The 14264-nt window shown below is 46.8% G+C and overlaps 1 protein-coding gene across 4 annotated transcripts in view; it reads left to right on the top strand.

Moving 5' to 3' along the window:
- The window catches only part of GALNT15 (polypeptide N-acetylgalactosaminyltransferase 15), a 44020-nt gene extending 30484 nt beyond the window's left edge, over positions 1–13536 (top strand). For 2 of the 4 annotated variants that reach the window (XM_001496032.5, XM_070239066.1), the window contains 5 exons: positions 829–1023; positions 3549–3680; positions 4068–4172; positions 8502–8645; positions 11482–13536. In XM_001496032.5, coding sequence (XP_001496082.2) covers positions 829–1023; positions 3549–3680; positions 4068–4172; positions 8502–8645; positions 11482–11628 — 723 coding nt within the window. In that variant the 3' untranslated portion in view covers positions 11629–13536. The remainder of the gene's footprint in view (positions 1–828; positions 1024–3548; positions 3681–4067; positions 4173–8501; positions 8646–11481) is intronic. The other 2 variants (XM_005600916.4, XM_070239067.1) reach the window with 1 other exon arrangement.
- The last annotated feature ends 728 nt before the right edge of the window (positions 13537–14264 follow it).

Below are 14264 nucleotides of genomic sequence, written 5' to 3'. Positions count from 1 at the left end.
CCTCAGCTTCCCTCGTGAACTCAGTTATCAAAGCTGCCCCTAGGAAAAGACACAGTATCAGTCATCTACACCTTAGCGCAGAGGTGCCGGTGACTTCTCCGTCACCCATAGGCCAAAAGAGATACCAAGCAATTCTGTGTAATGACCAGTCTGGTCCAAACAACTTCATAAGTATTTGTGCTAACAACTTAGCCCCTGTTAGGCACTGCACAAGTTTTCAAATCTTGGTATCAGATTGGACACCACCACCCTTGTTTCCTGTTTTCATTTTCATCTTTATCCCCAAGTGTGGACTGCAAGGCTTCCTGTCAAATGCCTTCCAGGCATCTGGGAGCAGGCGGGAGGGGTGGCGGAGAGCAGGGAATGCTCCTGAAGGAGGAGAGACTCTGCTGAAGGAGAGCTTGGTTTCATCTCCACACACATGGCTCTGGTGCCTTCACAGCAGAAAATTGCACGAGCTTTTAGAAGTTCCCTGACCACCAGGGACACCCTTCTCCCCGAGGAAGCCGCTTTGGGGAATGGGGGTGCTCATCCGCGTGGCCGCATCTCTACAAGTGCTAAGTCTGAGCCTGTGTTTCAAGGCGGGGGGCACGTTCAGGAAGTTGCATGGGGTGGACCACTTACCTAGCCAATTCGGTCCCAGGACAACAGTCCCTCTTCTTGCCACCTCGCCACTCCCCTGCCCAGAACTCCCAGATCTGGAAACTTGCTGCCCCCCCAGGACTGGAATTATCTTTACCATTTGTGCTCATGATTTCCTGAGGGGTCCCTCACTTCCCACGTTCTGGGAGTGGAGCGCACAGGTGTTTGCTTTCTCTTTTGTGGCAGGCTTGGCTCTGCGGTGGCTCCGTTGAAATCCTCCCCTGCTCTCGGGTGGGGCACATCTACCGAAATCAGGATGCCTATGCCCCCCTTGACCTGGAGGCGACCCTGCGGAACAAGGTTCGCATTGCTGAGACCTGGCTAGGTTCATTCAAAGAAACCTTCTACAGGCACAGCCCAGAGGCCTTCTCCTTGAGCAAGGTAGGCAGAGAGCCCAGCAGGGGCTTCTGGACCCACCACAGGGCCACCAGCTGGAGGCTGGGCCTGGGAGTGTCTCTCGCTCCAGCCTGGAGGAGAAAATAGAAGCTTCTGGCTTACCCTTCCCTTGAGTTGCCCCTCTCAAGAGGCTCCCCTACCTGGTGGGGCTGTCCTCGGTCTCTCCAAGCATCTCCAGGGGACGTCACAGCTGGTCTCGGCCTGGAACCCCCTGATGTCTGTGGGTTGACATCCATGGGATGCGATCCTTCATCATGGGGCCAGAGGAGAGATTGGGTGGGGGTTGTGATGAAACAGGTCTCAGAGGGCCCTTTCTTCATGGGCAAAGTGCTCAAGACTGTGAAATTACCTAAGACATGAAACAAATATAAGTATAGAAATAAACATAAAGGATCCAAGACAAGCCAGAGAAAAATAAAAATTTTAAACATTTAATTAAATGGCCACAAAAAGTGCATTTTTGCCTGGTCAGCTTCCACTCAGCTCAGTTCTTACGGAGGGGCACAAACATGCCATTTGACGTGCGACGGGAGTTCGCATCAATGTTTGCTGCCCTGGGACTGGGAGCTCCAAGGTAAGATTTCCAGGACCCACAAAGGTCCTGGGACAGCTTCTACAAGCCCTCACCAGCCACACTGCTGGCTATGGCACCTTCTCTGATCCACAAATGTCCCTCTCTGCTCCTTTGATGACTTTCACAAGGAGAATGGCACCTCCTACTGGTAAATGAGAAGATCTTTTTTTTCTTTTGACCGTTCTCGTTAATTCTTGTTTTGGAAGTGTCCTATTGCTTACTTCGATGTCAGGATTTAATAGCTTCACTGCCTCCCCGGAGGTATTTGAAAGCAGGCATTTACTTTCAATTTAAATAGCTAAAGGTTAATTTTATTCTAACAATTTCTATCCTTCCATCCCCTTTCCCGTCCACCCCTAAAACCCTCAGGTGGATTTTGAGATACAGAAATGCTGGGCACACAAAGGACAAGGCCGGTGTTTCACTGCTGGAGGAGCTGGCATTCTCTTGTTTTCTCCTCTCAGGCGTGGTTGTACAGAAGGGGAAGTTCATTGTCATTTGAGGTCGAACAGGGGCCGGGTAGATTTGCCAGTTTGTCTCATCACCACAAAAGGTGAAGGTGCTGGAACGTGCATGAAGGAATGTTTCTGCTTTGGTAGCAAAGTTCAGACTTGGAGAATGGCTGGGGAGGTCCCAAGTGAACACTAAGAGTGCCAAGAAGTTATCCAAAAGACTTACACGAATTTTATTAGGGGAAAGAGTAAGAGATCTCTCTGGTTTAATGGTGGGTAACTATGCTGAATGGACAAGAAATTCCTGCCTTAGAGAAGCTGTTCTCAAACTTTCTGTGGATAAGACTCACTGGGAGAAATGGTTAAAATGCAGATTCCAGGGTCTCCACCCCAACCTATTGAGTCCTAGTCTCTGGGGTAGGGCCCAGGGATCTGCATTTTAATAAGTTCCTTGGGCATTTCTGAGCCAGGTCCTCAGGGAATCATACTTTGAAGCATGTAGAGAGCATTTCAGTATGACAGACTCAGACTTACTTTTCCTGATATTTCCATCTGAGGATGAACAGAGGGAAAAAGCAGAATGAAACCAAACTCACTTCACTCAGCCTGTTGGGCCAGTATCTAATTGCCAGACTAGAGGCCACCCCATTGGAACTCTGATGTGGACTTCCTGTTCCAGCTCCCTCTCTTTTCCTCCTCCCATCATCCCAGGAAATAATTATCTCTCTCTCTTTTTTTGTTTTTGGTCCTTCCAATCCCTTCTTAGCATCTCTTTCTTCCCTAAAAATATCCAGGATTTACTACTAAACTTGTGGGTAGGGTTCTTTGTATCTTATTAATACAGCTAAATACATAAATTTATACTAAGGTGTTAAGGACCTACCTTGATATCCATTCTATATATTGTATTATAAAGGAGGATCGCAAGGAAAGGGGACAGTGTAGCCCAAAGAAATGATTCATTAATAGAGGATATTGGGCACCTAGAGGGGAAGAAATGTAAGCTTGCCTTGTCCCCACCCTGCACCCCACAATTTACCAGCTTACTTCATCTCAGTTGCCCTCGGGTCAGTTCCTGCCTCCATATGGCCCATCATGGTGGTGCACCACACAGACCTAGGTGCAAAGCCCCACCATTTTGCTGGCTTCCACAGAAAAGTCATCAATGCACAGACATCATGGTCTTTGTAGAGCGAAGATGTAAGGGGTTGTGGGAAGGGAGTGGCATCACCCAGCATGTTACTGGTCCCACAACTCTCTCTAAGGAAGACCCATCCTGTTCTGTCCCTTCCAAACCCTCTTCTCTCAACGTGTGGCCTTCCCTCCCTTCTGTAGCCCTAGGGAACTGTGGTCTTGGCTCCTCCTTCTGTCCCAGTCCTTCCGCTTCTCCCCAACCACCTCTGTCTCCCCCACCAGCACCACGTGAACTCTGGTATTAAGCAGGCTGGCTCCATCTTGCTGCCCGTGCCTTTCTCCTCCCCCAGGCTGAGAGGCCCGACTGCACAGAACGCTTGCAGCTGCAAAGGAGTCTGGGTTGTCGCATGTTCCACTGGTTTCTGGCCAACATCTATCCCGAGCTGTACCCATCTGAATGCAGGCCCAGGTTCTCTGGAAAGGCAAGGCATGCCCCACGGAAGTGGAGGAGGAAGGGGAGGGGGGCAGCTTCCCAAGACAGAAATTGGATGTTCAGATGCTCTTCCATGACCCTGGCCAACCTGTCCTGAGCTCAGTGGGGCTCGAGGCTTCCATGCCCACCCTGAGGGAGGTGACTGGGTTGCCCCATAGCCCATCCTAGGGCACTTCATCACGACAGGTGCAGCCTGCCTCCTTCAGGAGGCCTGTCCCTTAGGATAAGCGGCTTCAGCTTGACCTCACTCATTTTTGTGGCCTGAGCCTGGCACCTTGAGCTACGCTCCTGAGAGGGAAGGAGAGCAAGGGCGCCTGATAGAGGGTGTCTTTACGAGGAGGACGGGATTCACTTCTGTGTGGATGTCCACTTTCAGCTCCACAACACTGGACTGGGCTTCTGTGCAGACTGCCAAGCAGAAGGGGACATCCTGGGCTGTGCCATGATGCTGGCTCCTTGCAGTGACAGCCGGCAGCAACAGGTAGGTGGTCAGAGTTCTCCGGGTAACAGCCCGGGACCTGAGAGAGGTCTTTCCTGGGATGCTCCTTACTTCCCTTTGGGGCATCTCCTTTCAGTGGTCCTATGTCCCTTGACTGCCCATGGTCCCCCTTGCTGACGACCCATCCTAGCTCTGCCTGCCCTGCCCCCGGCTGCAAGCACAGACATGGACCGTCATCAGAGCATATGAGTGTCTGAGCCTGAGGGAAATGGAGAGGCTGTTTAGCCAATGCTTTCATCTGACAGATGAGGAAACTGAGGCTCAGAGAGTAGCTAGCCCAGGAGTTGCAACACAGATGTCTCCAGGGTCCAGGCAGGTAAAGGGAATGAGCACAGTGAGCTGGGTGGAGGCCGTTGTGACTGAGGAGCTCATGCCCCATCTGAAAGGACAGCTGCACCTGCCCAGCCCCAACAAATGGTTTTTGTTTGTATGAGAGTAAATCCAATGTTATAAGATCACCCAAAATTTTAAAAAACACTGGAAATCCAGAGTTTATGGAAAGCTCCCTATTTAAACTAAAAAAACTATAATCAGAAGTCAAAGAAAACCTGTGTGCAGGTAAATTTCCACCATCTGGACCAGCCAGAGATCATCAGCCAACTAGAACCAGAGATGGGAAGTGGGTCCCCTGAGCGGGCACTGTCAATGCAGAAGCACTGAGGGAGCGAGTGGAACGGGAACTGCTCCCCGTGCAGCGGTGCCTCCGACCACCTGATGGGACTCTACTGTCAAGTCTCACGACCTCTGGTGCTGAGTCCTGGCCCAGTAGATGTGTTGCGACTTTCAGGCATTTAAAGGCGATCTATGGGAGCCGAAGTTCCCAGAGGGGGAACTTTAGCGCACCACAGGAGCCTGGGGTGTGTGTGTATGTTTGTGTGTGTGTGTGTGTGTGTGTGTGTGTGTGTGTGAAGTGGAGAGGGAGGGCTGAATTTGGAGCAGACAGGCCTCCTGGCTTCAGGGCACCATCTGCTCCTCTTGCCAGAGGAGCTTTATGCACAGAGGGAGTCACTGGCTCCAGGTTTCAGAGCAGTGGCCTCGTTCAGAACATTTCCCATGCACAGAGCAATTTGGTCTGTGAAATTCCTTCCACCGCAAGGAAGGCTTTCATTCCACGGTCAGAAGGAAGGCAGAGGGTACAAATGCCCCTGGAGAGAGGAGGGAATGGCACATAAGCTCTACTGGGATGCCAGGGCTGGCAGGAGCCTCTCCCCAGAGTGGAGGGCTCTGACTTGCTTGGGACCACGAGACAGCACTGAAGACCAAGTCTGTGGATTTCCCTGAGGCCCCACTCTGCAGCATGGCTGGACCCCTCAGTACACAACAGGAATGAGGCTGCCCTGGTGACAACAGAAGCTTATGGCCCAAAGGGCAGCCAAAGAGAGATGTTGAACATGACTTGCAGGCACTCTGCCCACAGGGAGAGGCCCCTCCTTGAGCCAGAGTTCCTGTTCACAGTGTATATGGCCCAACACAGTACAGACTATTCGAAATCAATGCTACGCCTACTAGGGATGGGTCAGTCTAGTGGCTTGTCCATTCCCTGGCCGTAGTTTTTAACCCTTTTAGGTTATATCTTGAGGTTGCTATATGGGGGCAGGATCAGCTCCTGAACCAAAATTTGGTTCCGCTATTGAGATTGATGACCCCACACATGCAACAAGAGAGACTGAAAAGCACTACTGTCCACTTAGTGAGACTTTCTTGGGAAGAGCATGGCATGCTCACAAGCAGGCCTGAACCGGCCCAAGGGAGCAGGAAGGGGCGGTGGCTTTGGTTCCCGTGTGGGTTGGGCTGGGCCGGGTGCTGGCTTCCAAGCTCAGGCTGGGCTTCTCTGGTTTGAACTTCCCACCAACAGTAGAGAAGGGAGTTCCAGGGCTTTCTTATGAGCTCGCCCAGAAGTGGGGCAAGAGGAGGAGGAGAAGCAGTGGGGCTTGAAGCTCAGAGGTCACACATCAGCCACGGACTCAGACTCTTATCACAGCTTACTTGCTTCCTTTAAGAAGTTGATGAACTCTCAGGACCTTTCCCCAAGAAAAACATATCTAAACACCACACACCACACAAAATTTTAACAATTTCCAGGGGTTCATGGATGCCTTGAGGCCCCACGGGGGTCTAAAATTCCTGGTTCATAACCCCCAGAAGCTGAAGGAAAGAGGCAAAGGGTGGAATCCTGCCTCTTCCTGTAGCCTCCAGACTGGTAGACTTAACCCCTTCGAGTGTCCTAGGAGAGAAGTAGAAGGTAGAAGTCAGCAGAACGCTCTAGATGCAGCAGGGACATCCCAGCATCCATGTAGGCCCCTTGGTCATCAGAAAGGTCTCTTTATATCTTAGGGTATATCTTCTCTTCAAAATTTCCATCACGGAATAACTTCCCAAGGTGGTGGGAAGCCTCAGTGATGCTGGCTGAGGGTTGGTGGATCCACTTCTTGTCGCAGCTTGGATGCTGACCTAGAAAGTCTAGCCTGCCCCCGATCTCTCTCCTTTCAGTATGTGACTGGGGCCTTTGCGTTAGGCTGTCATATCCCAAGGGCCTCTGTTAAACATAAACAACAAACTATCAGTTCCTGGAGATGTTGATCAACTGAGTCAGGTGAGGCCCCAAGAACCTGAGGCAAAACCCAGAACATCTCCTGGAAGGTCTTAAGTCCAGCCCTGAGGAGGACCACCGGGGGCTGCACTTGGCCGTGCAAGCCCTGGGATCATGGGGGAAGGCCCCGGGCCTGCAGGACACGTGGGGAAGCAAATGCTCAGGATCCACTTGGCCTCTTTCAGCTTTGCCCTTTACTAGTCTTCCAGAACACACTGACAGGAATTCACATCTGACACAGGGGAGGAGGACATAGATATAAAATGCCAAGTGAGGAAGCTGTGTAATGCGGTGGGAACAACTCCCCACTTTCTAGCCGTGTGATATCAGGCAGGCGTCTGAACCTCTCCGAGTCTTGGTTTCCTCACCCGCAACTGTGGATAATGAATCCCCCTCATGCAAACAGACTGTTAGCTTTTTGGGGTTTTGATTCTTGTTGGGGAGGAGGAATTAGCAAGGACTTCTGTACTCAGCAAAACTGTGAACTAGATAAGCTGAAAGCACCTAGATATGCCATATAAAAAAATAAGAAGAAACACCCTCTTTTGTGCATAAGTAACTGAGTTTAGGGCAAAGAGAATCTCCAGGGGCAAAAAAATCAAGAGGCAACTGAAAATAGAGCCACAGGGCATGGGCCAAGTGACCCACCTGGGGTGAGGGGACAGTTACTGTCAACCTCAGGAATCCAGAGGCATTGGTTTCATGCAGGGTGAGCGATGAGGTCCCACCTTCAGGCCGTGAGAGAGGAGAACTGGGAATGAGGCTCCCGTAAAAAGCTAGCTTTGAGTGTCAAAGAGTAACCTACTTATGAAAAGTTTGACTAGAAAAACCCACCCACCGACACAGGAAGATGACAAGGAAGCTTGTCTGTCTCTACAGGGTCTTTGCGTAGGAGAGAATTACTCTCTCCTGAAAATTTTGAGGCATCTCATGTTGGTTTAGGGTTCAAATTTACATGAACTGTGTGGTCTGGGAGTCCTCAAGCAGGACTGGCTGCCTAATTTGTGGGGCTCAGCGCAAAAAGGAAAATGTGGGGCCTATACTTCGGCAAGTTTGAGAATTTCGAGACAGTAACAGCAGAGCATGAAACCAAATATATTAAAGCAAGAATATTAAGCCCTTCTAAGCAGGAGCCTCCATCCAACTGTACGGGTCACAACCCTGTGTCCCAGCCACAAAATTAACATAAAAATTAGTTCTGGCTCTGCTTGGCAGGAACAAATGGAAAGTGGGCTTCTTACAGTTGAAGGCCTGCAAATGTGTGCACAATCCAGTACCACAAAACACCAGAGGAAGTGACAACCACAAGCGAGAGTCAGTGGACCCAACAGACAGCAGGAAAATCAGTTACAGGGCCAAGAAGAGATCTTCTCCAGAAAGAGATCAACTTGGGCCCCAGAAGTATTCCTTATCTGTGCTTCCATCAGTACACTCACAAAACACACAGCATTCTGCATGGCCTCGCCTATGGGGCAGTAAATAGAGTAATGGAGGAACATGCCAGAATGCATAAATATGAATGCAAAAGCAGATGGAATGTTCAGATGCCAGGGCTAGTCTAGTGTCATATTTGCGGACCTGACTATGAGATACGGTCTTGCTGACCCCATAGAATCTGAAGATTGCCCCTAGACCTCAGCCCTATGGTGAGCTCTCCTTCCCTCATCTCTAGGTTGGGGAGCATCTTCTAGCTATGCTAATAACCCCTGCCTCTGTCCCAGGACCTGAAGCACACTGGCAGGAAGGAGATACGCTTCGGCAGCCCACGGTACCTGTGCTTCGATGTCAGGAGAGAGCAGGTGATTCTTCAGAACTGCACGGAGGAAAGCCCTGCCATCCATCAGCAGCACTGGGACTTCCAGGAGGTGAGTAATCCATTCACAAAGGGCTCGGCAGTGTCACTGGCTGGCACTGTGTCCCAGGCTCTTTCAAGGGGTCGAGTATTACTTTACAGGCCTGTGCCTCTGTGTTGAGCTTAGTGGCATGGCACTAAGGCCTCAGGGGGAGGTAAAGCCAACCTTGCAGCAAAGTTGGGCCGCCAGCATCTTGAAATGTACCAATTTGCCATGTTTCTGTTTTGCTCTGACCTTGATCGTGGCAGAGAGAGGAGGCAGCCTCTTTTTAAAGTTTATTAGCTCAGATCACAAGTAGGACCATGGAGCATGTTACAGAAGCAGTCAACCACCTCGGTGGTGTGGTTTTAGGAGCAATGGAAAAGCCCTTCCCTACTCTATCACCAAAATAGTTGTGGCTATAGATATCATCCTCTTCCTTTGCAAGTTCCTGTGAGCATTTCATCGTTTTAGGAAGACTTTGATTCGTATGACCCCAGAGAGAAGCTCTGGATCTTTTCCAGAGGTTATGTATCAATAAAGAGGAAAAAGGAGGAATGCAGGTGTTTAGGGAGAGTGAGTGGATCCCCCATACAGCATTGGGATAGGAAGGTGACAGTATCAACAGTAAGTGTCCATACATAGCTTTGCACCTCAAATCCTTCCTGAAATGAGTTAGGGTATAAATACGCAAGCAAATAAGTACACACATTTTTAATTTATTTTGCGTGTGTGTGTGTGTTTGTTTTGTTTTGTTTTTGAGGAAGATTAGCCCTGAGCTAACATCTGCCGCCAATCCTCCTCTTTTTGCTGAGGAAGACTGGCCCTGAGCTAACATCCATGCCCATCTTCCTCTGCTTTATATGTGGGACGCCTACCACAGCATGGCTTGCCAAGCGGTGCCATGTCTGCACCCGGGATCTGAACTGGTGAACCCTGGGCTGCCGAAGCAGTACGTGCGAACTTAACCGCTGCACCACTGGGCTGGCCCCCTACACACATTTTTAAAAAATTTCTTTTCTTCAATTTTTGCTTGGGAATAAAGAGGGTAAAATAACTAAGCAGAACTCTGTGCATTAGTACTCTTAAAGCAGGCTGTGAAAGAAGAACATCATATGATGGAAACTTAAGCTGAACTCACAATAAGCAGTTGAGAACAAAGCTCTTGGAGCTTTGATACCAAGTGAACCCAAGACTCAGGGGCCCAAATGCTCAAAGAAGTCTTAGACGTCAAGTTAAGGTCCTTTATGAATGATCATAAAGGATCATTCTAAGCAAGTCCTCTGGATAAGATATGTTTTAGAAACAGCATTGAAAAATAATACGTAAAACGTTAGTGACTAAAATGTACCTGGCATCTTTTAGGCATTAAAAAAATAAAACTTCAAAAAAGTATTATCATTTGGCCATAAAAAGGAATGAGGTACTGTTCATAGCAGCTCTATTCACAACAGCCAAGAGGTGGAAGCAACCCAGGTGTCCAATGATAGATATGAATGAATAAACAAAACGTGGCGTAAACATACAGTGTATTGTGATTCAGCCTTTAAGGAAGGAAATCCTATTTGCTACAACATGAATGAACTTTGAGGACATTACGCAAAGTGAATTAAGCCAGTGACAAAAAGACAAATCCTGTATGATTACACGTAAATGAAGTATCTAATGTAGTCAAATTCATACAAACGGAACGTAGATTGGTGGTTACCATGGGCTGAAGAGAAGAGAGAAAGGGAAATTGTTGTTTAATGGGTACAGAGTTTCAGTTTTGAAAGATGAAAAAGTTCTGGAGATCTGTTTCACAATGTGAATATACTTAACACTACCAACCTTTACACTTAAAAATGGTTAAGATGGTAAGTTTTATGTTTTGTATTTTTACCCTATAAAAACAAGAAAGGAAAAAAAGAAACTAGGTACTATTTTATGCAACAGCATGGATGAACATTGAAAATATTATGCGAAGTGAAAGAAGCCAGTCACAAAAGGCTATATGTTGTCTGATTCCATTTAGATGAAATGCCAAGAATAGACAAATCCATCAAGACAGAAAGGAGGTTGGTGATTCCAAGGGCTGAAAGGAGGGAGGAATGGGCAGTGCCTGCTGGTGGATAGTGGGTTTCTTCTTACCGGGATGAAAATGTCTGGTATTCGACAGTGGTGATGGTTGTGTATACTTTGCGTACATACAAAAAAACCACTGAATCGTATAGTTTAAAAGTGTGAATATTATGGCGTGGGAAATATAAATCTAAACTAACAAATAAATGGACATTATCAGTATTGTTGATTACGGTTGTTTAATAATTGATTTCTTCTTGAAAAGGGGATGGCTACATTCAACATTAAATCTGGTAGATTTTGAACAGGAAGCAGCTGTAGTCTTCCAAACATGACTGACTGGCCTTTGGTGGGTCCTAGAGACTCTGCTCTCTACTACAACCTGGTGGCAATCGTACTAAATTGCTGGCTTAACACAGGGCAGAAGTTAAATTCAATCCTTTTAGAAGCAGAATTTCAGAGGTACAGCGATAACAGTGACAGTCACCAATACAGCATAAAGACTGAATGTGCTCTATGTACTGGCATCCTCCTTACCAGAGCTCTCTGAGAAATGGCACGATTACACACCACAATAAAGATAATTAATTAATGAACCCAGGGCTCTGAATGATGCCTAAATTTTAGGGCTACCTAAATTATATTTTATATTAACCAAAATACTAGAAAATGCTGCTTACCAGGCCGGTTCACATTACCTCTATTATTCGCTTAGTGATTAGCACAAATCTTAGAAATATCTTTCTTTGCTGAGTGATTGCTGGGGTCTGACTGGTTTTCTTTTTTTCCTTTTCCTCTCTCTTTTCAGAATGGAATGATTGTCCACATTCTTTCTGGGAAATGCATGGAAGCTGTGGTGCAGGGAAACAATAAAGATTTGTACTTGCGCCAGTGTGATGGAAAAGCTAGCCAGCTGTGGCAATTTGACAAAGTCAACACTGTGGACGAACGGTGAAGGACAGTGTCAGAAGGAAAAGAGAAGTTTGGCCATCAGAGTTCAACCCCAAGGGAACTAAAAGAACATGTGTATTTCGTGGAGCCGACCCTTTTGTGTTTGTGCTCCTGGTGATAGTAGAGAAGAAGGCTCCGTGGATGAATATAAAAATGTCTCTCCTTCTCACATCTTAATTCATTGGCTGCTGGCTGTTTTAGAAAAAGGAAAAAAAAAATGGGCTCATTGTCTCATTCTCTTCATCACTAGTAGATGATCATTACATAGCACAGAAGATTCTTCATTTCTTTCCGCTGAGCACTTAATAATTGCTTTTATCTCTGACTAAGGAAAGGGGCCTGGACATTCTCTGGCAGCACCTCCGGGATATGTAAATCCAGTCTACCGATTTATTTCCAATGACCTTACCTTGGATTGTCTGTGCAGCCAACCATGAAAATTAAAGTGCAAAGAGGATAAAAAGGCCTGACATCCCAAAAACTTTGGATTAAGCTTATTAGGAAAAATTTCACGTTCTTTGGTTGAGCCACAGCTCGGAAGAAGAAAGGGAAGCGTCTGAGAGAAGAGTAGGGTTGGAGGGAAGATGGAAGAGAGCATTAACCGAATTCTCCAGCTCTCTAGCGTCTGGAAAGAGGCAGCAGACCTGGCATAGGATGTTTTCATATTAATGAGAATTTCCTCAGAACTTTCTACCTCCATTCACTCTGCTCTAGCCCTTCTCTAGCGTGGTGAACCACAACCAGATTCTCATGCAATGTATTTCTCTTTAGTCATTGGTGTTGGAAGCATCACTCAGACTGAGCGTTCACACTAACAAAAATGTATACAGCTCAGAAACTCTCCTGATGCCCTCTTACAGGGTTTGCATCAACTGGATCAGAAATAGCAACCTTCACAAAGAGGCAAAACTCCCTGGAAGGGAAATGCTGGTGTCTGAGCCAAAATTCTTATGAGAAGAACCAGGGTTAGGTGTTAATGTCCATGAGGGTTCACAGGGCCATCTCTGAGCTTGCAGCCTGTCTGAGACACCCAAATGTGCCCACAGGTTGAGCGTTCACAACCATGGAAGAACACACCTCCACTAGAACAGAGCCAACACTAACAAGAGTGGAACGACTCTCCTTGCTGTGACCTGGCCTACCTGGTTCGACCATAAGAGTTGCTGAGTGGGGTTGGTTCTGCTATTAAGAAGACACCATTCATGCCCATTTCTCTTTCAAATAGAATTCATTCTCCACGTGGTCAACTTAGAAACCTCCTCTCAAAGATGCTGATCTCCTTTGGGCTATCTCAGAACACAGTGTGTTTCAAATGAGAAAAACTAAGTAGGAAGTGAGGGTTTCCAGACAATACCTATCATAATTACATATTCCTTCTCCACCTTTTCGTCAATGACCCACTGCATTTCTCCTTCCTCAGACTACCCTCTAGACCTGTGTTAGTAGCCACTAGCCACATATGGCTAAATGTAAATTCATTAAAATTAAAGAAAATTTAAAACTCAGTTCCTCAGTTGTACTGGTCACATTTCAAGCACTCAATAGCCACATGTGTCTAGTGGCTACTGTATTGGAGAGCACAGACATAGAACATTCCATCATTGCAAATGATTCTATTAGATAGTGCTGATCTAGATAGATTCATCATCCCATGGAGAGAAGAGATTTTAGCCACTGTCTTCTTCCATCAGACTTGTCTATATTTGAAACAAATTCCCCTAACATCCTGTGGCTGAGATGGAGCTAAAAATTCTCAGATGGAAACCTTGTAAAAGGCATTAATGGTTGAGAAGGGAAAATTAAACAAGACCTCTATTTTTTTTTAATGAACTTTATTATTGGTATTATGGGTGTTTAAAGTTGCTGCAATAAATTAATATAATTAAATAAAAGGCTGAATTCAATTGTATAAGTTGTGTTTGACAGTAATTAAGAAAAGGACCCAGATGGCTTATTGCTTAATTGGTTGAACAAAGCAAGAATGTAGTGTTTCTTGCTTCCTTAACCATCCCTGTGATTTATTACTTTATTACAGAAATGGCTGTCAACTCGGTCCCTGGCTGGTACTTACAGACCCTTAATTTAAAGAAAACAGATGCCTCTATTTGGTTCTAATTGATATTCAACCTTTTCCTCATAGTGGAACCGCGTTGTTCAAATTTCCTTCTCTATGAACTTCGCTTTGATATTATCCAAAACGACCAATGTAAAAGTAGAGAAACCTGGCAGTTGGAAGATTTGATTCCCAAAAGTTTGATCTTCACTTGTCCACTTGAATTTTATGATAGGAATTCATTGTTTGAGTTTCAAGATTAGGTTCCAGCATCACCCCCGCCAAGTTCACCATCACTATTAAGTATCCCCCTGGGGGGATAGAGAGTTTTCAGCCAGCAGTCTGGAGTCCAGCACTCTTATGCTATTTCACAACAGTAAGAGCAGATGTCATCCCTGGAGGGGCCCTGATCTATTTCCTCTTTGGTCTCAATGCCATAGATCCCACTGGCCAACTCAGAATTCCAACTCCCATAGACATCAAAAAGTCCCACAGGTCCACGATGACAGGGCTGTCACTGCACCCGAACTTGACATTATTAGAGGTCATGTTATTGTGCTCATCCTGAGAGGGTTCCATTTTCTACT

Source organism: Equus caballus, chromosome 16, assembly GCF_041296265.1.
Source record: "Equus caballus isolate H_3958 breed thoroughbred chromosome 16, TB-T2T, whole genome shotgun sequence".
Lineage (NCBI taxonomy): Eukaryota > Metazoa > Chordata > Mammalia > Perissodactyla > Equidae > Equus > Equus caballus.
Note: the sequence above shows the minus strand (reverse complement) of the source record. Positions and strands in the feature narration are given on the sequence as shown.